The sequence below is a fragment of the Phallusia mammillata genome, chromosome 3 (assembly GCF_965637545.1).
Source record: "Phallusia mammillata chromosome 3, kaPhaMamm4.hap1.1, whole genome shotgun sequence".
In the NCBI taxonomy this organism is placed as follows: domain Eukaryota; kingdom Metazoa; phylum Chordata; class Ascidiacea; order Phlebobranchia; family Ascidiidae; genus Phallusia; species Phallusia mammillata.
In genome coordinates this window covers 13,033,893-13,058,721 of record NC_137254.1, presented here as the reverse complement: position 1 = coordinate 13,058,721, position 24,829 = coordinate 13,033,893, and the positions used below count along the sequence as shown (strand labels likewise).

The 24,829-nt window shown below is 38.0% G+C and overlaps 3 protein-coding genes and 2 pseudogenes across 5 annotated transcripts; 4 read left to right on the top strand and 1 right to left on the bottom strand.

The window, feature by feature from the left end:
• The first annotated feature begins 7,199 nt into the window (after positions 1-7,199).
• Positions 7,200-14,266, top strand: LOC145217789 (uncharacterized). 2 transcript variants are annotated; one of them, XM_080085134.1, is made up of 5 exons: positions 7,200-9,059; positions 9,185-9,304; positions 9,445-9,843; positions 10,174-10,296; positions 12,483-14,266. In XM_080085134.1, the coding sequence occupies exons 3-5, from the start codon at positions 9,735-9,737 to the stop codon at positions 12,569-12,571; spliced, it is 321 nt and encodes a 106-aa protein (XP_079941260.1). In that variant the 5' UTR covers positions 7,200-9,059; positions 9,185-9,304; positions 9,445-9,734; the 3' UTR covers positions 12,572-14,266. Both variants share the same exon structure in this region; 1 of them encodes a protein (XP_079941260.1).
• On the top strand, positions 7,219-7,527 carry LOC145219562 (uncharacterized). The gene has a single exon (XM_080086909.1). The coding sequence runs from the start codon at positions 7,219-7,221 to the stop codon at positions 7,525-7,527; it is 309 nt and encodes a 102-aa protein (XP_079943035.1).
• LOC145217778 (alpha-protein kinase 2-like) lies at positions 12,649-14,430 on the bottom strand (annotated as a pseudogene). The gene has a single exon (XR_013857487.1). The product of XR_013857487.1 is annotated as an alpha-protein kinase 2-like (transcript).
• A 1,795-nt stretch (positions 14,431-16,225) lies between these two features.
• LOC145217780 (uncharacterized) lies at positions 16,226-18,450 on the top strand. Its single transcript, XM_080085125.1, has 7 exons — positions 16,226-16,450; positions 16,564-16,733; positions 16,962-17,133; positions 17,212-17,279; positions 17,335-17,518; positions 17,742-17,885; positions 18,208-18,450. Exons 1-7 carry the CDS (start codon positions 16,226-16,228, stop codon positions 18,229-18,231), a joined length of 987 nt encoding a protein of 328 aa, XP_079941251.1. The 3' UTR covers positions 18,232-18,450.
• Positions 18,451-21,449: 2,999 nt separating this feature from the next.
• On the top strand, positions 21,450-24,554 carry LOC145219561 (uncharacterized; annotated as a pseudogene).
• The last annotated feature ends 275 nt before the right edge of the window (positions 24,555-24,829 follow it).

Sequence of the window (24,829 nt, the reverse complement as noted above, 5' to 3'; positions counted from 1 at the left end):
TTGACAATTTTAACTCCGTGTACAACTTGAACATAAAAGTATAGCGAAATACACTGATTGCAATCAGTTTTGCGTCATAATGGTGCGTATCACAATTACGGCAATGTCATTTTTTTACTTTGAGCATGTACGCTGCTGTTCACTACTAAAGCTCCGGTATGTAAGTTATATGAGCTTGCAACTTTATCTTAACCTGTGGGTAATTACCCCCAAAGGGGTAATTTGGCATTTTAGAAGGGGTAACATAGATTTTCTTTTATAGTTATCTTTAGATTCTTGATAATCATTATTGTAACCAGCAAACATTTTGTAATGAGGGTAAAATTTATTCAAAATAATTCAATAAAAAGTCAATCTTACTTTCTCGGAGTCCTGTCACATTTTCAAAATAAAAAGAAGTAACTTCGATGGCAAACGTTGTCATGCGCTTCTACTCTAAAAGTCTCAATATGTTTCACTCATAACCATGCTATTTGCGATGTCATAAAACTAGAACTAGAGTCTCTCGTAAATATCTGTTTTGTATACAATTGACGGTATAGTCCAGTTAGTGATAGGCATCATAGGCGTTAGTGATGGGAGGATACCAGGTTTTGAAGCGAGTACTCGGTACGAGTACCACATGTATATGCCTTCGATACCGAGTACGATTACCGAGTACTTAGGTGTAGTGTTGTACTTAGTTGTATATCACTGGCTAATTTATCTGCCATGTCCGGGGTTCAGGCGTGCACACACACACACACACGCCGAAAAATGTAATCTCCACGTGATAGCGAAAAAGATATACGTAAACTGGCGGAACTTTTTTCCAATTTTGTGCTGTCCGAAGCAAATATTGGCATAAAGTTGCCCGTATTCTTATGGTGTAAATCGGCCTTAAACTGAGGCAAAATATTTCGATACCGAGTATCGATACCACTGAAATCGTTCGATACCGAGTACCGGGTACCCGTCCCATCACTAATAGGCGTGAGGTAGCATTTGTCTCTCCTGCACAGCCTAGATTTGCACGCTTATTAGTTAAAAAGCAGTATCAACCTTCCCATTAACTGCATTTGAAATGAACCTTTGAATGTAAAATAAATAATGACTTTGTTTTTCTGTGGGTTTACTTTGGATTGCAAGCTATATTAGGTGATGTTTTTCTAAAAAGGGGTAATTGATATCCATCAAAACATTTTGTGGGTAACAACAGAAAAAAGGTTAAGAACCACTGGTTGACAGGAACTGGCCAAATCTGCCCAAAGCATATGTTTCAGTGCTCAGATTCAAGCTGTGCCCCGCTTTTCACCAAGTGTGGTGATTTTTCATTGTGTGGCAATGACATATTTGACTGCGACGGTAAGTTACAAATCATTCATTTCAGCTCACCTTGTAGGGAAATTGTGCAAGAAATTCAGTTATAATTTTTAGTATTTATTGCTTCAATGTGAATTTATTTTTTGGGTTAGTTGCATGATAGAATGTGATGCACTCAAACGCAACACATTTTTTACCTATCTATACAAGTCTCATTATAGGTTACAAGTCGCGTTATTTCCACTGTGTTCCTTCTTGTAGGAAACTGTACAGCTGACGAATTCCAATGCCAATCTGGAGCATGTATTCCCCTTTATAGAAAATGTGACCGTATAAGGCAGGGGCGGGCAACTTCTCCAGTCGGCGGGCCTGATACGGGAAAATGAAGTACTTGGCGGGCCGGATTCCTGAATCGATACATTAATCGCGTATTTATCCAGTGATTTAAAACGGATTTTTGACCACCTAAACCAGGGGTGGGGAACCTTTTTGTTTATAAAAGCTACCTAACGGTTTATCGACACTCGTTTAGGCCGCATAGACTATTTCCCAGGCCAAGGGCAGTGATGTTCAAACTTTTTGACTTACAGAATGGTGCTATTGTAACCGAAATTAGTTAGGTGATCCCGAATTTGGCCTAAGATTTTGGGGAAAGGCGAGAAAGTTAACTTTTACTAAATAAAACTAGCTTACCCAACCCTGACCACAAATATAGCGGGATCACCGCCCCTAACTTGGTAAAAACCAGGTCACCCTGCACTAACGGCTTACCGCTAAAGCCAAAGTTGAGATGGTCACACCGAACAGGGCCTCAACTAAAACAAGTTTAATATAATATAAAACAGCAAAAACGTTAGCAACCTCCACAGTTTCAATACGCTACAACACAACACCACCACGTTTTCCAAGTACAACACCAACGCTCTAAACACCACGAGGCCCAGGTGAGAACTGCCTCAAATCGAAAACGAAACATGGCAGGTGCAAAGTCACATGATCTCAACGTCCAATCACAACGTACAAGCGCGACACGTCGACGTCCAAATCATTGGTGCGAGACAGCAAATTGATTAAGGAAGAGACTGGAGCGGTAGATCAAAAAAGTGTGATTACATAAAGTGAAATGCAAATACAAACACAAATAAATATAACGTTAAATAAGAGTGTGCGTGGTAGACATTAACAAAAGTGTGCGTGATAAATATTAACGACATATTAGCAACATTGTGAAAACAAAGTACATTAAAACAAAGCGTGTGAAAAATCATTAGAAAAACAACTGTGAAAATAAAGTAACGAACTTATGAAAACATTAATTATTATCGGTGCATAAATAAGACAACGAAAACAACAATGTGCGTACTCGCTCATTACACTATTTCCTCGTAGTTTGTAGGACTTACGGTCCCAGCTAATTAAAATTCCTCACTACATTTTCATCTTCACTACAACATTCAGGATTTATTTAACCTAGAAATTGCTGAACCTGGAGTTTTTGGTAGTCCTAACTATGGAAATCGCTTTATGTACCACTATGGGACCACATAGGTCTTGTTTGAAAACCGCTGCCCTGGAACTAATCAAAAAATAATCTGCAATCAAGTCAAAAATACGTTTCTGTCTATTTTTTTCAGCGCCTGGTGCAGTCGGTTATATCAACATCTTAAAAATGTATTTTGCCATCGAAGGCCGCACTTAGTGCCCTGAAAGGCCGCATGTGGCCTTTAGGCCGCAGGTTCCCCACCCCTGCCTGAACTAGGCTATACGTGTGGAAACAAAGAAAACCGTTAAAGTAGGACACACACAAGGTTGGTAGTTATGTCGTAACAATGGACGTATGGTGCATTGGTAACAACGGCGGGAATTTTTTTTTGCTATTGGGGAGCGTTACTGTGCGTTACAACTGTAATTTGACGTAGTAAGCAAGTAATGGGGGATTGCGGCAGACTGTGGCCGCGGGCCACATTATCATGTAAGACCGGAAACTGTCCGCGGGCCGCTCAAAATCCCGTCGCGGGCCGTATGTTGCCCGCCCCTGGTATAAGGGATTGTTTTCACAACGACGACGAAACCGGCTGCACAAGTAATTGACAAATTAATCAATTTACAGATTAGTGTTATTATTTCTCAAAATAAATAGAGAAAGTAAAATCAGGGCCTTGACTCCCGCCGATTGGCGGATATGAATCGACCCTGAATAAAAAACATGGAGGGAAAAACACCAAAGACGAAAATCGAGCATAATACACATCAGAAAAAATGAAAGGTAGACGGGGGCTTTTGCTCACCGTGGGCCCACTTTTCGGGCTAAATAAAAAAAGCAAAGCGGTGAAACAACAATCAACGCAATGGCCATACGATATTTGACGGTCAAATATAGTAGATCTCTCATTGGCCAATTTTTGACCAATCACAATTCAATATTCAAACGTGTGAAATAAAGCGCACGTCAGGACTAGAAAGGCGGACGCGGGTTTTTGCTCCCCGACTGAGCGGATAAACGTGAGCCTCTTCGCGTCTCGATAGCTAGTCGCAAAGAAACAAAATTACGATGAACATAAACGGCGATAAACAAAACTCAGGTGAGATAACGTACATCATTGACTATCTCCAATCATGATAAAGTTACGTTCTGACATGCTTGGGCCCTGTATGCAGTTTTTTCCTTGGTTAAAAACGGTGTAAGCCGTACAGGCGTACATGGTAAAGTACAGTGCCGGCAAAAAAATCTTTACATTCGGTGGGAAAAAAAAACTTTACATGTAAATTCTGCATAAGTTCTTAGCTTACTGTTTTCGCCAAAAGCAGTGTATTACAAAAACGCTTATAGTTATTTCATCAGCTACTGTCTGGCTACACTTCACCGCAAAGCCATTGCTCTGCGTGCCCAGTGTTGCTTTACAGCTTCGTGAATAGTAAGGTCGGTGAAATCACACAATATTTTGTATTTTCCTAAAGTTTCGAGGTCTTGTAAAAAAAATTTTAAACACGAAAATGGGTCAAAACAAGATGCAAATGGAAGAACAATCTTGTGCCTTGACTTTGTTAGAGAATAGAGATTCTGTGATTGCTGTTGCAAGAGATATTGGGGGTCTCAAGAAGGGTAATTTATCAATTAAAAGGTCAGCGGCGTAATTGCCAAACAGGATGGCTCAGAAGAGGAAATTGGGTTCTGGCGCAGCTAAGAAGACTTCGCCAAGTACGGATAAGCTTACAAAGCATGGAGTAACCCCATATCCATCTATAACCGCCGTTGAATTAAAAAACAAGCACACTGAGCTTCTCCACAACGTTTCAAACAGGACATAAGCTACCATGTCGCCGTGCAGCCAAGAAGCCCATGCTCACTGCAGCAATCAAAGAATTTCCCTTCTTTAACAATGTCAAGGCACAAGATTTTTCTTCTATTTGCATCTTCTTTCAACCCATTTTAGTGCTTGAAAAAAATTTTTGCAAGACCTCAAAACTTTAGGAAAATAAGAAATATTGTGTGATTTTACCGACCTTATTATTCACGAAGCTGTAAAGCAGGGATCTTCAACCTTTTTGGCGCAATCGCCCCCTTTCCAAGGCACCGGCTCAAAATCGCCCCCCTATGAGATTGTTATTTGTATGAAAGTTTTTGAGCAGATGCGGGCGGTTAGCTTCGCCTAGCAACACGAAATCTTTAGTCACAGCTTCAGTTAACAAATAATTTAATTGCTACTACAACACGCCAACTCTATTTCACGCAATTCTTTAAACGCATCTAAGAAAAATCTGCTCACTCATAGACAAAACAATATTACGATTATGCGCAAACAATTGCCTTCTTTTGTTGAAAACAATGGGGCATTACTCAGTAGAGGAGAATCCTAAATGAGAAATCTTAAATGTTTGGGAAGCGCTTGTGTAGACCTATAAAAGCGAAACAAGTGTGAGGCAAAGCTTGTTACAGTTGTATTTAAAAAGTATGGCCTCTCACCAGTCAGCCACACATAGCCTCAATAAAGTGTCCCCTGTGGCTAATTGAATGCCCAACCTTGCTTTCGAGATCAAAAAAGTACAAACAATCCCCAGTAAACACAATGTATTCAGTTAGCAGCATGTTTATGCTGATGCGTCCCTTGTCCCTGGTGTTTGTTTGGAAGACGAATTATATCTGCTTGTGAATTAAAGGTAGCTGAGTCTCACAGTTCTTGTACGTATTTATGCAATCAGTAATGTTGAAATCGCCCCCTTTTAAAGTCAAATCGCCCCCCAACTTCCAAAATTGTCGCCATCGCCCCCTCGGTCGACGAAATCGCCCCCTGGGGGGCGATATCGCCCCCGTTGAATAACCCTGCTTTGAAGCAAGGCCATTGCTCTGCGTGCCTATTGTTGCTTTACAGTGTAAAGCAACAATAGGCACGCAGAGCAATGGCCTTGCTTTAAAGTGTAGCTTGACAGTAGCTTATGACGTAACCATAAGCGTATTTGCAACGCAATGCTTTTGGCGGAAACAGTAAGCTAGTAAATTTTTGCAGAATTGACATGTAAAGTTTTTTTGCCATCGAATGTAAAGATTTTTTTGCCGGCACTGTAGAAACAGGCTGTAAAAGGGAGGGGCATAAGTCAAAACAAAATAAACCGATTAGGTACGACGAACCAACACAAATTTAATTTCTGAACTGATATTCACACTAAAACTCTAATTGGCTAAATTCAGGCAGTGCATGCAAAAACGACAAGGGGTGATGTTTTACTTTAAATCTAGAAAACGCTACAAACAGCAAACGCGCTGAGAAAAATCCATCACTATGTATTGTTAACATTAAGTGTAGGGGGTTCTGGGTGCAGCAAGTTGCCACATAACCAGCTTCCATCGCTATACGCTTCTCCAAGGCACGTAATTTAATCGCAGACTTGACAGCGCTTGAAGCAGCTGGCTCGTTTGGGGGAGAATGCTTGACCACTACCGGGCGGAACTCGTACGTCTGCTTCACGATTGCATGGCCCACATTCTTGGTGCTAAACTTTACTGTGCCACCACTTCATAACAATGAGGCTTTGGGGGCGTGGACACTCTCGTAAGGAAGGCTGTACTTCTTCCTCTGTGCTACTCGTGCTAACGTCTACCGTGTTTGTCTTATGTCTTCGTTATTTGATAATTTTTTGGGTCTTTCTTCGCCTTTGGTTCTTTGCCGCTGCCCTTATTCTTGGTTGTCGGCGGGAGTGGTGTTCACTAAAACGCCGTCGAAATCGGGGGCTGTTGGTGTAATATCCTTTGGTCCTAGGTATTGCGTTGCTGTAACTGGCAGAGCAGATTGCTCGGTATCGCGGGTTTTGGTGTCATCGAGGTTGGATGTGAATCTCTCCGTGGAGCTCAGTGCTTTTCATCGAAATAAAGCGGGATCTAGCATCCAAAATCCTGTCAAGTTGTAGCGGTTTTGTCGGGAGGGGCTCTCGTCATGATTTCCGATGAACGCGGACTCTAAGCCTGTTCTGTACATTGGGTGGTTTCTTGTACTTAATTCCACAAAGTATTAAGTTGAATCAAACTATCATCTTGTTGTTGTTTTTTTTTTTTTCTGTTCTATTATTACCTCAGGGATCTGAGTCGGAGTCGGCGTTGTATGGTGGCAATGTTAGTCAGGAGCGGAAAATTTCTCGTCCTGGCTTTTGAACATGTCAGGTGTGTCTCATGTGTACGAATGCGCAACATACCAAACATTGAGGAGGTTGCCTTTCGTATTCTAAACGATAGGAAAAGTCTCCAATCCTAATCTCGTACCAGATAGGTCGGCTCCTTAGTTCAGTCATCTTTACTTGAACCTTATCGTGCCGTGTTTTGCAGAGATACAGTTTTGTACCAACAAAATAAATTTCAGCTCTTCCAGCAGTTTTACTTACTGTACATTTAGGGACCAGTTTTACAAACAAGTGTATGGTACGGCCATGGACTCTCCAGTGTCGGTGGTAGTTGCCAATATGGTCATGGAGTCGGCGGAAGAACGTGCTCTCCAAACGTTTACCACACCACCACGATTCTGGCAAAGATATGTGGATGACACATTCTACATCATTAATAAGAGCCAGGTTACAGCGTTCCTGGATCACTTAAACAGCGTGCAGCAAGGAATCGCATTCACCATGGAATTGCAAACCAACAACCGGCTTCCCTTTCTGGATGTGGAGGTGTTACTGGCAACGGACGGAAAACTTTCCACGCGAGTGTACCACAAACCAACGAGCACCAGGCGCTAATTGCATTTTAGGTCTCACCATCCTCTACACCAAAAGAGGTGGTAAAGTTTGACCATAGAACCCGGAATGCTCCAAACCGAATTACGAAGGGTGCACCAGGCCCTGCGATTAAATGGCTACCCCAACTGGATCTTCCGCGACAGAAAAACCACGGTCGGAGAAAGAGTCAGTCCAAAGAGCGTGCTTTTGTTACCTTGCCGTACATTCCCAAGTTAACAGACATAATCTGTCGCATGTTAATCGATTTTGGGGTCTCGGTAGGGATAAAACTAGTCAACACCCTATGTCAGATGCTGTCGCACCCCAAAGAGCCCACTGATACAAACGCGGCAAGGGGTGTGGTGTACGCGATCCCATGTGCACAGTGCAACGAGATTTTCATTGGCGAAACGGGAAGGTCTTTCAATACGCGCCGTAAAGAACATGAAAGGGATGTAGCCAAGAAAGATGCCAAAAAGTCGGTCCTCAACCACACCATAAACTTTTCTGTCGCCCAGGTGTTAGCGAGAGAAACCGATTTTCACAAGCGAGGTTTCCTGGAGTCGTGGGGCAACATGATGAACGTTAAAACGGACGTTCTAATGCCGATAACTTATCGGTCGCTTTTGCTCCATGGAGCTTATCACTCGACCATTGGTGCACACTGCGTTTTTTTACCACCGCCCCCTTTCTTGTATGTGTGTTTCGCCGCCCTTTTCGCTTTATAAATACTTGTGTTTGCAATTTATGTCATTACCCTGATGAAGGTGTTTTGTATGGGACATCGAAACGTTGGCATATTAGAAATAAAAAAAACTGCAGGAAGAGCTGAAATTTTGTTGATACATTATGCCTAGCAGCAACAGTATATTCATAGTTTTTTTGTACATCGTCAACGGAGAGCCTGTGTGATTTTTTTCTTTAATTATTATCCTGGTCCTTTCTTGATCATGAATATGAACGAACTCGGGCGATCTAAAAGTCTTCACTTCTAATCACTCTTTTGCCATCTTACGGGTTCGGCAAGTGAAGTACAACTTCCTCTAAGTAAAACTTTGTTTCAAACGATGGGGACTATATTTGCTGGTGACGTCATCGTCAAAAATCACGGATGCGTTAGGATTTGAAGTTAGGATTGGCCTCAACAGCAGCCAATCAGAAGGCTTTAAGGAGTTTTGCACCCAAACACGTGGTGCCGGGGGAGTGTATAGCTCTTCCCTCGCAAGGACTCTTTGAAATGCCGGCTATGGCGTACTAGGGGAGGTCTTGTGGATGATTTTGCACGCCTTCTTGGTTTTGCGCACGCAGACAAGCTGGGTGGAGGGTCCGCAGTAGATTCTCTTCAAAATGCCTTCGGCATTTATTCCAATTTGTATGTACAACTTTTTGTGGGCTGTTTTTGCTATATCTAACGTTTACCAACAAGTTCTTGAAACAAAAACTAGTATTTTTTTTAGCATTACACCAGTGGAACGACAAATTTGTTAAATATGGTGGACGAAACGCCTGTTCAGTATTTTATATGTAAGGTTTCTACTTTTTTTAAGAAACAGGTGAGGTTTTAATTGACAAGATAACATAATATGTGTTGAAATTTACGAAAAGTATGTATTATAAAGTATATCGATCAGAGTGTTTTTCTTGACCATTAGACATTTTCTATATGTGACACTTCTAGATTCGGAGGGTTGCAGGTACAACGACTTTCAGTGTTACCCTTCAATGGAGTGCCGATCTAACTTGCAAATGTGTCAGTCAAACGCTTGTCCAGCTGGTGACGAACCTCCAGTATGCGATGGTAAGATGATGCCGTGCAAAAAAATGATCTAAAGTAAAAACATGTACAAACGAGATTTATAGCACACTGTGTAGGCAGGAGATCATGACTACACAGAACAAATGCAATGCAGGAGCAATTCAACTCTCTCCTTCTTGTAGGAAACTGTGCAGCTGACGAACTCCAATGCGCATCTGGAGCCTGTATCCCAGAGTTTTACCGCTGTGACCGTGTATGGGATTGTGCGAATGGAGATGATGAGAGGGGATGTCTTCCACATGAATATAAAACAGGCAAGTTTCTGCCTTAACTTTGAGCATACGCTATCGTTGACTAAATGCACGAAGCGGTGTCCTTGACCGAACAAAACTCTTTAAGAAACCAGCTTTAAGCATGTAAAGTTGTCCATGTCACCTCAGCAAGTTTGTAATTAATTTATTTTCATGCAGATATGAATAACTGCACTGCACATCAGTTTGACTGTAATGGCACTTGTCCTTCCTTATGGTATGCCTGCACTGAGTCTATCTGTCACCCCGACTTCGTTGGCTCATGTTTTGGTAATAAAAAATAGAAAACTTTTCAACAACACTCACATTTTCGTAGTTCCTTATTTTTTGGGGGTATTAGAGTTAAAAAAACAACAACAGATGAATCTAATTATTAGATCCCCTACCTTTCCGAGTGTAATTGGCTTACTTTGTGGCATGTTTTATCGAATCGTTTGTCATTAATTTACCTATTTAACGATGTTACGCTGTTTATTGTGAGGTCAGATAAGAAAAAGGTAATGAGACAGACTGTGTTGGGGCCCATAAAATTCACACATTTTTCAACAAATGAGTTAACTTAGCTCATTTCATAACCCGTTTTAAATTTTGCCATCACAGGAGAATGTCGACCTGACGAACATCAATGCCGATCTGGTTACTGCCTTCCCCAAAAATATGTATGCGACGGATGGCACGACTGCTCAGACTACGACGACGATGAAGCTAATTGTCCCAAACCAGGTTTGCTTCAATCCAGTGTGTTGTATTTTTTTGGTAAACATGTACATTGATTGCAGGGCGATTTTTAACCCTGTATGATAAATTTTATCTTAGTTTCGATACACACATAAAGTCTGCAAGCTGGATGAACTAACCCCTGGGTAGTCTTAAAGGCCGAGCTGGGATTAGAAGCACCAATCTTACAGTTGTATGGTGGCCCATCGTTGTCAAATAGTTTTGCATGAAAAAAAATCGTTTCAATTTAAAATCGTTTTCATTTTAAAATCAATTTCATTTTAAAATCAATTTCATTTTAAATTTAATTTCATTTTAAAATCAATTTCATTTTAAAATCAATTTCATTTTAAAATCAATTTCATTTTAAAATCAATTTCATTTTAAAATCAATTTCATTTTAAAATCAATTTCATTTTAAATTTAATTTCATTTTAAAAACGGTTTCATTTTAAATTTAATTTCATTTTAAAAACGGTTTCATTTTAAATTCAATTTCATTTTAAAATCAATTTCATTTTAAATTTAATTTCATTTTAAAAACGGTTTCATTTTAAATTCAATTTCATTTTAAAATCAATTTCATTTTAAAATCAATTTCATTTTAAAATCAATTTCATTTTAAAATCAATTTCATTTTAAAATCAATTTCATTTTAAAATCAATTTCATTTTAAAATCAATTTCATTTTAAAATCAATTTCATTTTAAAATCAATTTCATTTTTTTAAAATCAATTTCATTTTAAATTTAATTTCATTTTAAAATCAATTTCATTTTAAAATCAATTTCATTTTAAAATCAATTTCATTTTAAAATCAATTTCATTTTAAAATCAATTTCATTTTAAATTTAATTTTATTTTAAAAACGGTTTCATTTTAAATTTAATTTCATTTTAAATTCAATTTCATTTTAAAATCAATTTCATTTTAAATTTAATTTCATTTTAAAAACGGTTTCATTTTAAATTCAATTTCATTTTAAAATCAATTTCATTTTAAAATCAATTTCATTTTAAAATCAATTTCATTTTAAAATCAATTTCATTTTAAAATCAATTTCATTTTAAAATCAATTTCATTTTAAAATCAATTTCATTTTAAAATCAATTTCAAAATGAAAATCCTCGTGTGGCCCATCGTTGTCAAACCTATAGTTAAGCATAGCGCAGTGGCCCATCGTTGTCAACAAAAAAAAAAAATCAAAATGAAAATCCTCGTGTGGCCCATCGTTGTCAAACCTATAGTTAAGCATAGCGCAGTGGCCCATCGTTGTCAACAACAACAAAAAAAAATTCAAAATGAAAATCCTCGTGTGGCCCATCGTTGTCAAACCTATAGTTAAGCATAGCGCAGTGGCCCATCGTTGTCAAACATAAAAATCATATACACGTACAGTACATAAGCACGTGATGTTTAACTCATTTGACTCCGGGCAAACGTAGCGTGGAAGTGGCTAGTTCTACTAACAAAACTCACACCAGAGGTTTGGGCATAGGCGTTTGCCCTGGCAATAATTGCTGAGTCAGCAAAGGTGTCAACAACTTTGAGGCCAAAAACATTTTTTTAGTAAGTCTTCTTGAGTTAAAGTAAGTCGACTAATAAACAGACAAAGTACAACTACAGTAACCTACACCTCAAAATCCATGCTATGCTGCCAGCAGTGACAAAAGTAAAATTATGCCATGCACAACTTTTTTGTAGGGTGCATCTATAATATACAGGATTACTTGGTGCAGTAATATCAACGCTTGGATCGATAAAGGTACATCGAGCCACGCAAAAAAGCGATTTAAACGTGCATCAAGCCATCCTGTATACTTTGGATACACCGTATTTTGTACACTGACGTTTCTGTAACGTCTAAAACTGCACACAAGATTTGTCAGAAGCCCGCTTAGCCTCTGTTTAGTCCCGTTAGCCTTGTTTTATCTGATAAGAGCTAGTTTAACCCCTGTTTAGTCCATAACTAAGTGGGCTAGGCGGGCTCGTAATTTTAGACACCACCCATAGTTGCACATATGAAAGTTAAAGGATTGGAAGACCATTTGGTAGTCAAGCCAATAAAACCGTCGAAATAATACGAATTAAAAACACTTTTCGATAATTGCTAGTCCATAATTGTTTTGATAAAGTAATGGTACCTGCATGATTGATGGCCTTTATGAATACCAACATCATTATTTATACAGGTATAAGTTCCTCAATGGAAAAGCCGAATGCTGACTATTACATGTGCCTGTGTAGTATTTGTCTGCCTAATTTTGCATCCCTGAAGTAACAACCAAAATTTTAAATTGCCTGCTGACCACAACTATTCTGACAGATGATATTGCTGTTATTATATTCTAATCAATGTACTGTTGCCATGTTTTATTGGAATCAATAAAAATTTCTCATTTTGTGTGAACAAAAAAAAACAAACAAGCTCTTTACGCTTGTCATAGCTTGTCAGTTTATAGAAAAAAAAACACTCAAAAAATGTCACTTTAAGATACAAAAATTTATCCCAAAATACAACATAACAGCACCAGTGATACAAGCATTTTAATGTTAGTTGACATGTCAAATCCAAACTATTTAATGCACATTAGGAAGTTCTTGGAACTTTTCTCTAAGAAATAAGTAAGCAGAAGAAGCATCACAGGATTCTATATCTTCAGGGTGGCTGATCATGTTTTTGCATCTTTTAACAAAATCATTTGTAGGCCAATAATCTGGACATTCCAGCACACCAAACATTCTTGCCATATCTTTTAAGTCATCTTTTGTTCAAGATAGGCCCTTTTTCCTTGCACCATACTTTTCTGGAAATGAAAACATATGATTAGGCACTACACATGGAAGTTGAATTTCAGCTTTTTGTGCTCTGATGAATAAACTCCAAGCATAGCTTTTAAGGTCCCTTTTCATGGGTCACAACAAACTTGGCAAAACAGAGGTTAGCAGTGAACCTGGGTAAGATTCATTAACTTACAATACTTGTTGCAATGATGGTTGCTAACAAATTCATCAATAGCAATTGCTGAAAGATTTCCAGCACAAAACATAATTTCTGTACTGTCACTTTTTACAAAACAGATCCTTTGTTGCTACTTCAAGATCATAAAGCTGAAAACCTGTGCCTTGGACATCTAAAAGCATGAAGCTTTTGTTCGAGTATTATAACTATAATGCACCAAGCATTCTGCCTTCTCAACAACTTCAACACTGTCCCTTTGGACTTCACCAGTGCTGTTGACATATTTGGTAAACTTTCCTTCTACATATGGTTCAACAGTAGCAGCCTTTCCTTTGTATGTTGTATAAAAAACTGTTTTGTACTCAAATGTTTCCTCAAAATCAGGAGGTGCTAGTGATCTAAATTTTTCAGTAACAGCTTTAGCTACACTGTGCATCTGCACCTGCTTTTTTGCATGTGCTTCGAGGGTCAAGCTCAAATCATTTGTTACAGTGTCTTTTGCTTCTTTGCGATAAGTTTTTAAAACGCAGCATTCTTGCTGTTTATGTTGGCGTTGTTTGACACAAAATGCCTTGTATCTCTAAATGCTCCATGGGAAAACTGATTTTCTTCAACATCAAAAGAATCAGGTGGGTGTTGAAACCAATCTAAATTTTGCAACATAAATTCATCTTTGATTAGTATAACTCGATTTTTTGGCACTGACCTAACAAGCTTTCCAGCTCTTAATAGTTTGTTGATTGAGATGGATGGTGGATTGATTAAGGGTATCTTTTGAAAGTCATTGTCATTGTGGTTAGTAGATTTGCTTGCACATGTTTTAGATACATTTGCTTGCTCAGAAATGGCTAAAAATCGATTTATGAAAAAACTTTTTACCCTTCACCTGCTCAAACCGAGAACAAGATGGCCCTCTATCGGATGCCAAAACATCACAAGATCCAGATGGCTGATTATAAAATTCATCACAAGCTTTTTCAATGCTATCAAGAGAAGGTTCACTGCTGTGGTATGGAACAAAGTCCCGGGTATCCATTGGTTCGAACTTTTTTAATCTACCTGGTGGCACACTGGCCATTTTTGTAACCATAATTTTTGAAGTCGCATTTTTTCAGGTTTCTTTCTTTTTAGTTTAACTGCTACCCGAGCAACTGTTCCCAAGTCTCTTTTTGCTTCATATCAAATTTAGCAAATAATTTTTTTTGTAAAAGTTGTGTTTCTGCCAAACATTGTAAACAAAATAAATAAAAACAAAAATAGAAGCTAGTTTATACATCATGCAGCAGACTGTATTTGCCCTAGCGTCCATGAAAGCAAAACATCGGTAAAACGCCACAAACTTATGTCTATTACCACAATTTTGTGGTCTTTGTTGTCTACAAATCGCTAAAAATATAAGTTAACACTCAGTAACATACTATTTATTTCGTGAAAGATCATCTTTACATTCTTTAGGGCTCCACGCTACGTTTGCCGGTAATCGAATGAGTTAAACATCACGTGCTTATGTACTGTACGTGTATATGATTTTTATGTTTGACAACGATGGGCCACTGCGCTATGCTTAACTATAGGTTTGACAACGATGGGCCACACGAGGATTTTCATTTTGAATTTTTTTTTTTTTTTTTGTTGACAACGATGGGCCACTGCGCTATGCTTAACTATAGGTTTGACAACGATGGGCCACACGAGGATTTTCATTTTGAATTTTTTTTTTTTTTGTTGACAACGATGGGCCACTGCGCTATGCTTAACTATAGGTTTGACAACGATGGGCCACACGAGGATTTTCATTTTGAAATTGATTTTAAAATGAAATTGATTTTAAAATGAAAACGTTTTTAAAATGAAATTGATTTTAAAATGAAATTGATTTTAAAATGAAAACGTTTTTAAAATGAAATTGAATTTAAAATGAAATTGATTTTAAAATGAAATTGAATTTAAAATGAAATTGAATTTAAAATGAAATTGATTTTAAAATGAAATTGATTTTAAAATGAAACCGTTTTTAAAATGAAATTGAATTTAAAATGAAATTGATTTTAAAATGAAATTGAATTTAAAATGAAATTGATTTTAAAATGGAATTGATTTTAAAATGGAATTGATTTTAAAATGAAATTGAATTTAAAATGAAAATGATTTTAAAATGAAATTGATTTTAAAATGAAATTGATTTTAAAATGAAATTGAATTTAAAATGAAACCGTTTTTAAAATGAAATTGAATTTAAAATGAAATTGATTTTAAAATGAAATTGATTTTAAAATGAAATTGAATTTAAAATGAAATTGATTTTAAAATGAAATTGATTTTAAAATGAAATTAAATTTAAAATGAAATTGATTTTAAAATGAAATTGATTTTAAAATGAAATTGATTTTAAAATGAAAACGATTTTAAATTGAAACGATTTTTTTTTTCATGCAAAACTATTTGACAACGATGGGCCACCATACAGTTGCAATGCGGTTGTACGATCCACTGATTCATCTAGAGCAGTGGGGAAGAGGGGAGAAGGGGCATCTGCGTCACAGTCAAAGTTGTTTCCCAAAGAAAACCTAGGATGAAATTAGCTGCACATAAAAAAACACTGTTGTTAAACTTGACTTCTTCTACAAACATTAATTTACAACTGCTCTATTGACACCACACCCGTGACTCCCCTAAATACTGCTTTGTCGAGTAGAGAACCACTGCACTACCAATTAAACCATGTTAGTTGTCGAGCTGGGAATAACTTACCAACCAGCGGTTGTACGAACCACTGAGTCATCCAGATTGTCGGGATAGCAAAAGAAAAATCAATCTTGTATTTTATAAAAAAACCTTCGTTGTTATTTTAGTAATCACAACCAACTGTACAACAGCCGGTGTTTCGGCGAGGTATGTTCTAAAATATATTTCTTTGTCCGTTAAGTACGAATAATTTTTATAGCATTTTGCATAAAATTGGACAATGTGCAAATGGTTTGTCTTTCTGATTTCTATTTTTATTCCACTTTTGTTTGTTTCCTCAGCCTGCCTGGTGGTTTCGTCCGATCTTTGCTCCCCGGAGCCGGCGAACAGCTTGAAATGATCGGTGACGATTCGATACCACTCGATAATTGCTCTGCAGTGAAGGACAACCAGACTGACGAGTATAACATGAATTTCCCAGAAGGAATTGGACAATGCTCAGCAAACATTACGGTAAGATTGTCAATGTTGCTAAAAGTGGGTTGTAATTCCTAATCACTGCCAGTTATTGGTCATATTGAGTCCGCCAATGAATGCCTATATACACATTTTTTGTTTAATTCCAGGAGAGCAGCACCGAAATTATGGTAACCTACAAAGTCTCGCTTGGTGTCGCTGCTGGCTCGTCGCCACAAATTATAACTCGCAATGGGGAATCGGCAGTCGTGGTGTTTCAGTGCGCTTACAATCGTTCAGGAGTAGCGACAATGGATCAACCTTTGGTGGCAATGATCAGGTTTGAGATTTGTACATGTCTTTTTTATCGCATTTATGTCACTTTTAATGGGCTGAGGAACTAGTATAACCTACTGTCATATGAAAAGGAGTGCTCAGTTATCGTATGTAAGCATAATGTGTTATACTTTACTTTACGAAAACGGTTACGTTGTTTCTGTTTGCGGAAAGAAATATTTTATTGCTGATCGTACCAACAAATATTAACCAGTTAAATCCTCTTGTGCAGCCACATTGAGGTGGATTTGGGCAAAACAACGTCATCAATCACCATGGAAATGGCTCGTTACACATCGGACAGTTTTACTACAATTGAAACCGAACAAATGATAACAATTGGATCCCCTGTTTACATTGGTGTCAACATCGATGTGGAAGCTGACACCAACTTGGTTTTGCAGGTATAATGTCACACAAACACACTTTAAATACCCTGGGATAAGAATCACCAACCCAGTTTCATTACTTTTAATGGTTAGGGAATAGACTGTATTCTGGCGGACGCTGAGAATGAAACTGAAACTGTTTATCCTGTTATCATCGGAGGGTGAGCGCTTGTAATTCAGGGTGACAAAAGGTCCACTTCAACTTTTTTTCCACAGTTGTGCCGCACCTAAACCTCTTGATGCGGATGGAAATGTCATCTACAATGTGACCGACTCTCGCAAGTTTGAATTATCTTTCTTGGGATTCAGCTGGTTTGGTGCACTAAACTCGGACCAGGAGATATGGCTTTCGTGCAGAATGAGTATCTGCAAAAAAACGAATGACAACGACTGCAACATAGTATGATTTTTTCGGATCCTTTTTTGAATCTCACTGAAATTATCAGTTTTGTTAACCTGGGTATTTCCCGGCTTGATGTTTTATTAACATTGCTGCACAGACTAAGTGGTAACTTAACAAGAATCAGATTTTCCTTTCATCTGTTTAATGCGTTTGTCGCTGCCTGCACCTGCAAATCGTTTGTTTAATTTTTGAATCTCACATTTGAACTTGATTTGATCAGGATTGTCCTTTGGAACCGATACCTGATAATCCAGTCAAAAGATCAATCCAAGATGAAACTGATGATGCAACTAAGGAAATCTCTCTAGGCCCCTTTATTCTTGCACCTGAACTTGATAGTGATGACCAACTTGTTTGCAACAGGGTAAACTTGTATTTTTACTTTACATATGAATTGGTTAGGTCTAACTGATTTAAATTGCTTTGTATGAGGAATTGGAATGTTCTCACATGTGTGGCATCGACACGACTGGTGTAGCTTATTGCTATTGTTCTCAAGGATATTTCCTGATGAAAGATGGGAAGACTTGCCTTGGTATGGCATACGTCATAACGCTTATAACTGATCAAACTTAATTTCTTTTGAATACATATTGTATTAGTTCGTTATAGCTAAAATTTTAGTCAAATCTATGAGTCATTGTAAACTTTCTTCTAAAGTTTTTACTCTTACACATATTTGTTAGGGGTCAACCGAGGCAAGTCACTGATGGAGGTCTCTCTCATCTCGAGTCTCTGTCTGATGATGTTGATTATTCTCATTCTGATTGTTGTCACGGTGATGAAGGAGAAAGATGGGAAGAAGATTGGGTTTTAGAAGAAATGGGAAATAGAATGAAGAGTGGAAGAATGAAAATGAGATTATAAACACTACTTGAAAAACAAACTGATCATTAGAGTTTTTATTTAAGCGGAATGCATTCAATTTTCGTGCGGTTGTTTCAATACAAAAATAACCCACTTGAATTGGTTTGTTTTAAGAAGTTGTCTACAAATATAATTTAAGGTTACAGGCACCTTTACTGCTATGATAATTGGAAAAATGCTATTTCAATTCATGAAAACGAAATATTTGGATAAACACTAACATCAAACATGGTATAATCCAAATTATGCACATTTGGGAAAAAGAAATTGGTTCCTGAAGATTTTTTTCGTCATAGAAATCAAACCTAGTCCAAGAATCACTCAACCGTGAAGAGTGTATTGAAAATTTGGCGCGGTATATCAACATTCATTTCACCCATATCATTAAGGTGGTAAAACGTTGGTAGCTTTGTCTGTTCAAATCAGTTTTGTTACAGTTGTTTGCTATGTGTATTTGACCACAGTTACCAAAAACAGAATAAGTTTTACATTCTTCAAAGCCCTTGAAACATTTTTGGATTTAACAACAAACCTTTTGCAGGTGTGTCACCTTCAGTGATTTTTCAAATTTGAAATTATGTTTTATAATCTAGCATAAAGAGATAAAGCATTGCGACAAAGAAGATTTGGGCTGAAAGTTTTCACGCCGGACAATTTGACTGGAGTGGAATGTTTTCTGAAAACATTTAGGTTTAGAGATGTTTATTTTTGTCAAAAGATGCAAAAAAGTGCTTTATGGTAAAGTGTATTTGGGTTTGTTGTGGATTTAAAAAAACAAATCACTGAACAAGATCAGTGTTTGTGCCATTAGCTTCAAAAATTTATCATCTGCACTAACATCGAGGGGCCAATTTGTCCACCAGCAATTTACTTGCCCTGGTAAGTTGTCTTTTATTACTTTTGGATAAAGCAAGGTATAAAGAGCAATGAATTCGCGTAATGAAAATTAGCCACAGAGACAAATAATAAAACCACTGGTGTTGACAAAAACGCGTTGGTTCTGGTTTACACAATAAAAGCCGGGCAATATGCTATAAACACAAACAAATTTTCTTCCAAGGCATCTTAACAGCACCCATGCACCAACATATAGTCGTGTAACAATACACTACGCATGAGCGGAAACCGTTGCGCGCTCTGCAGCAATTTGCTGCCAGTCAACAGAGCTTACGGCTTGCTGTAATAGGCAATGGTGGTATCCTGATTTTCTCGTTGTTGTGATTTGACTGCATTGCATATTGTAAAGTTTTGATTAGAAATCAATTTTACAGTAACGTCATACGCTCAATTTAGAAAATAATAAAAATCCTACTAAAGCATCCTTTATTTTACATTTAATGAAACGGCTCGGTTTCGCAAGTCTGCATTTTTTGGTTGTCTATTTCTGCAATATAACAAAACACCACTCTTGTAACGTTTTCATCTCAAATATAGTAAAATGGCATAATTAAAGTTACCAGTATATAAATGAAATCATTTTCACACATTTAACTTCCTACTTTTTTAATGATATTATTGTATTTAAGATGATCAAATTCCTAATGACGCTCAACAAAATATGACCATGGGAGGAGATCAACATGTTGTTGAGGGTAATGTCTACTTGATAGCAGTACTCAGTGTTTTTTTAAGGTTCTCCAGCGGTTTCCCAAAATTTGGATATGGCTATTTTTTGGTATTTAAATGAAACACTTGCGGTCTCTTAAAACAACTTAGCGGTCACCCAAACCAAACCTTAAAAAAACCTGGCAGTACATCTAGTAAATATATATATATATTCACTAAGCGACGTTTTATTCTCTTGGAGAACTCTCCTCTTGCGGAACGAATTTTGTGAGTTGGAAGCTTATTGTTTAAAACATTTCTTTTGTTACTTTACTTATTTGTGAAGCAAATAAACAACTTTGAATGACGGTTGAAGCTCGCAACTTTCGTAAGGTAAGTGCTATATAATGTTCAGTGTTTGATTTTATAACTACAATCAGTACTGAGAAGAAAGAAAAGCTTTTGCAGTGTAGCGTCAGGTTTTTCAGCTTTCAAATTGGTGAAAGTTATTTACTGGCGCTGTTGTCATTTAAGGTTTTTACAAAATGTAGTTGCGTTCAAAGAAGTTTTTTGTTGTGTTCGTTTTGAAAGTAGTGCTTGTAGATGTTTTTTCAGCAATAGCAAGAAACTAAAACTTATTATTTTGCACTGATTTATTCATGAAGAGGTACATTGTTTTATGATGTACGGTTTTTAGCTAATGTCAGTGCTAGAATCCGTTATTGTGTTTGTCCAATGGAAAGTGTTAAATTGGCGTCTCAGTGGAAGTGTTGTTTAGCTGTTGGAAAGTGGAAAGTGTTGTTTAGCTGTTGGAAAGTAGAAAATATTGTTTAATTGGCGTCTCAGTGGAAGTGTTGTTCAGCTGTTGGAAAGTGGAAGGTGTTTTGTTGCCGTTCAGTGGAAAGTGTAGTTCAGCTGTTGGAAAGTGGAAGGTGTTTTGTTGCCGTTCAGTGGAAAGTGTAGTTCAGCTGTTGGAAAGTGGAAGGTGTTTTGTTGCCGTTCAGTGGAAAGTGTTGTTTAGCTGTGGAAAGTAGAAAATATTGTTTTATTGGCGTCTCAGTGAAAGTGTTGTTTGGCTGTTGGAAAGTGGAAACTATTGTTTAATTGGCGTCTTAGTGAAAAGTGTTGTTTAGCTGTTGCAAAGTGGAAAGTGTTGGTTAGTTGTTGCAAAGTGGAAAGTGTTTAGTTGCCGTTCAGTGGAAGTGTTGTTTAGCTAAAACTAAACTTTTTTTACATTTAACTGATGAACAAGTATTTGTTGCTAACAGTTTGGTGCACGAAACATTACATGACTTCGTGGACAGAGAATGCCGGCATTGAAGTATCCGTTCGGCGTCTCCAGGAAGCAGGTTAAGTGGCTGGTGCCCGAACCAAAATAAAAAGCTGCGTACTGTTTGTTTCGGACAGCAACGCACGGGACCTGGTTTGTCCTTCTGTGGTAAAACCGCTCAATTTAGTTTCCGATTTTGCAAGTGTTACCATCCCCGGTGGTACCATTGAACATGGAATCACGGAGATGCAAAATCGTCCCTCAATTCGAAACGTCGACGTTGTGGTTTTGGCCCTGGGTACGAACAACATCCCAAGTGAAGCGTTTGAAGTTAGAACCCAGTGGCGTTGGTTGGCCAAAAAGATTCCCAGGGATATTCTTCGGCTGATCAACTGTACAAAATCGCTGTACCCCCATGCAAAGGTCAGTGTGAAATGAACATATTATTTTTGTACCTTGTCTACATCGGTCGTTTTTTATTGTATGACCTGTTTCGTTAACCAAACTGCTAATTAACTTCATGTCCAATAAACGCCTTCTAAACCTCCCTGGATACAAAATCTATGTATTTTATAGACCTTCATCGCAGCACATTCGGTCAGGGTTTGGTAACTTAATAATGTACCGTGTTGTAGATTTTGTCATGCCATTAGGACATCGGGATGGCTTTTTTTAAATCTTGTAAATATAGGTATACTGTTGTGGAATTCTGCCACAGCACTGGCACAGCAAACGTGGCTTTATTCCCCATGTAAACCTGGCAATTCGTGAGGCTGCAAGTAGAAGCAAAGTAACGTATTTGGACCTCGCTGTATCAAACACACCCGAGCTGTGGTATGACAAGGTTCACCTCTCCGATAATGGACTGACCGTTTGCGGCAGCTTGAGGAATGGATTCTAAAGTCAGTTGGAAAACAAACTCATGTATCTCTTTCCGAGGGTTTTACAAAACCCACCACTGGAACAAACATAAAACCGACCAATGCATTTTTTATTGCTTTGGCAATTGCAAGTTTGAATTTTGCACCCCCAAATTCGAGATTGCTTTGTTTGACAACATAACAAAAGAGTCTTGCGTGTAGTGGAGAGGGTGAAGCACCGTAAAAGTGAAGAGGTGAAGCACCGTAAAAGTGGAGAAGTGAAGCACCGCATAGTGTAGAGGTGAAGCACCGTAAAAACGATTTTGTAAGTTGCAAACTAAAAGGAGAGCGTAGAGAGAAAATGAAAAAAACGCTGCAGAACAAACAAGCGCGACTCCATAGCAAAGACTTGGTTAACACACTTTCAAAAAGTGTTTACGAATTCGGAAATAGAGACGATGCTCCGAGTGCAGAAGTATAAAGGAAAGTCAGGCAACAAGCGAGAAAGATTGAGGTCCCAGACAAATGCGAGTTAAAAGCGTTGCAAAAAAATGTTTGAGACTCGGAAAGCGAGTAGCGTTGGAGAAAAGATTCCTGGGGTTTTGAAGAAATGGTTGGTGAGCCTCGCTCTGTAATGTTGTGGTCAGAGGACAATTTAGGAACTTTTCGCGATCGTACGCAGTTCGACGCAGCTTACATTGATGTAACAGGCGGTGTGATAATGGGGGTCTCCAAATCCAAGCCGTTTTATGCGTATGAAATTGTGGTGCGTCACCCTTTTAAGGGTAGGGCGCCTTTGACGGTGTGAACCTACGTTTCGAATTCGCATAATGCTGCGTCAATTAAAAACTTTCTCATGTCATTTAAGAGAGACGAAAGTCTTGTTTGTGGTAAATCCCGCCCGTTATTTGCGACGGAAGCATTGCTTTAATACATTCAGTTTTATCGTTATTTTGGGAAAGTCTCGAGACATATTTAGAACGTTGTTTTGCAGTAGTAACAGGAAAAGCATCAAAAACGTGATTAACAAACCGTTTTTGCATTTATGTACGTGTCATACGATGAAAAATATATAAAAACTGGCGAGTTTAGTAAAGAAACGAAGACTGGAAGTCATGTATATCATGTGTTTACTTACTTGTGCAGATACATTGGAAAGTGTACAGACATGTTGCATAATATGACGATTCTTTTTTCAACACGAGACACAGAACAAGCAGAACAGAGTGGGCATTATTTAAAACAAAAAATTGAACGTGAAACTATCAGTGGCCAGGATAACGAATTTTATTGTCCTGAATTGATGGCAAGGTTTATCAAGTACACACTTCCCAAACTCGCCTTGTGGTCAAGTATGATACTTGGGAATGTTGGTCGACAGGGTGAAAATCAGATTTATAAAGGTTATTCTGTTTTTTACAATAAAGTGCAGAAAAGACCTGAGCAGAACTTCACCAAAGACAACCGAACGCAAGGCATTATGAAAAAAGCCAACAGGAGTTAAAAAGAACGAGGTGTCAAGAAAGAATGTTTAAAGGGTTGCATGAGTTTGCACAGGTTTATGCAGACAGTCATCTTGGGTTGGTTCGCGAGTACAAAGATGGAAGCTAAAGCTAAAGAAAAGTGGCAAAAACGATGTAGGCTCACTCCAGACAAAAGCATGGGAAAGTATCTGCAGTGTCTCTGCGGGACTGCTTAGGCTCCCCAACGGATCACAGCGAAATAAAGATGCCAAGCAGAGAAATCAGCTTCAATTAACAAAATGTTTAAGCGAACACGAACAATCAGGTTTAGCGCGGCGATGTTGTGCAACAAAGTGGGAAACAAAATTTTCTTTAACGTCAGATGACTTATTGGATGTAAAAAGAAACAAAACTTGGCTTGGTGATAATCATATAGACTCAGCAATGAACATTCTTTTTGAGTAGTTTCCCCAGATTGGAGGCTTGCAAAGTTGTTTGGCGTTTTCAGTTTGTACGGACACGTCCCCTATTCCCACACCTCAGCAAAAATTTGTTCAAATTATAAACGTACAGGGCAATCACTGGGTTACTGCGTCTATAGTATTTTCAGACAATGACGCAACTGTTATGATTTGCGAAAGTGGTAGAACAAAATAGACGAAAAAGGAACGACTCCTCATTTCAAAACTTATTACTTGTAACAAAAATATGTGTTTTCCCCAATGTACCTCGACAGAGAACAGGATCAGGAAACTGCGGTCTGTTTGCGATAGCATTTGCTGCTGCGCTTTGCATCGGTATGCGACCTGAAGACGCGGAGTTTGAGGAGAGTTTGCGCGAGATGATTGTAAAGTGGCTGAAAAACAGAAAAGTTTCTCCGAACGAAATAATTTCTGGTACGGAAAATACAAAGTGCATCAGGGACTGCTTTAAAATTCTAGTTTACTGCAGTTGTAGGTTAGCTAACAAGCAGTTTTAAACTGCATGCGACAGATGCAAAGAATGGTACCACCCTGGTTGTGTAAAGGTAACAGTTCCAAATAATGTTTTTGTCAAAAATGTAGTCTGACACTGTGTGACAAATGCAGTGCACAGAACGTTTAATAAAATGGTTTAATATAATCAAAAAATAACAATGTGTAATAAAAGTAACATAGAAAGTGGTGTCAAAACGGATTTCTTAAGTATCTTTTTATAAAGCAAAAACAGCATGTTTTGTTTATCCTTTTTTGGGACTTGTTATTTATTGCGGGAACCGCGCACGCACCTCGCCCCCGCACATGCCATAATAGTTTTTTTTTGC

Coding starts and splice junctions, on each gene's coding strand:
- LOC145219562 (XM_080086909.1), top strand. CDS start 7,219: ATGGACTCTCCAGTGTCGGTGGTAGTTGCCAATATGGTCATGGAGTCG.
- LOC145217780 (XM_080085125.1), top strand. CDS start 16,226: ATGGTTTGTCTTTCTGATTTCTATTTTTATTCCACTTTTGTTTGTTTC. Junction 17,134..17,211: donor ACACCAACTTGGTTTTGCAG/GTATAATGTCAC, acceptor TTTAATGGTTAG/GGAATAGACTGTATTCTGGC. Junction 17,519..17,741: donor ATGACAACGACTGCAACATA/GTATGATTTTTT, acceptor TGATTTGATCAG/GATTGTCCTTTGGAACCGAT.
- LOC145217789 (XM_080085134.1), top strand. CDS start 9,735: ATGAATAACTGCACTGCACATCAGTTTGACTGTAATGGCACTTGTCCT. Junction 9,844..10,173: donor CTTCGTTGGCTCATGTTTTG/GTAATAAAAAAT, acceptor TTGCCATCACAG/GAGAATGTCGACCTGACGAA. Junction 10,297..12,482: donor AGCTAATTGTCCCAAACCAG/GTTTGCTTCAAT, acceptor TTATTTATACAG/GTATAAGTTCCTCAATGGAA.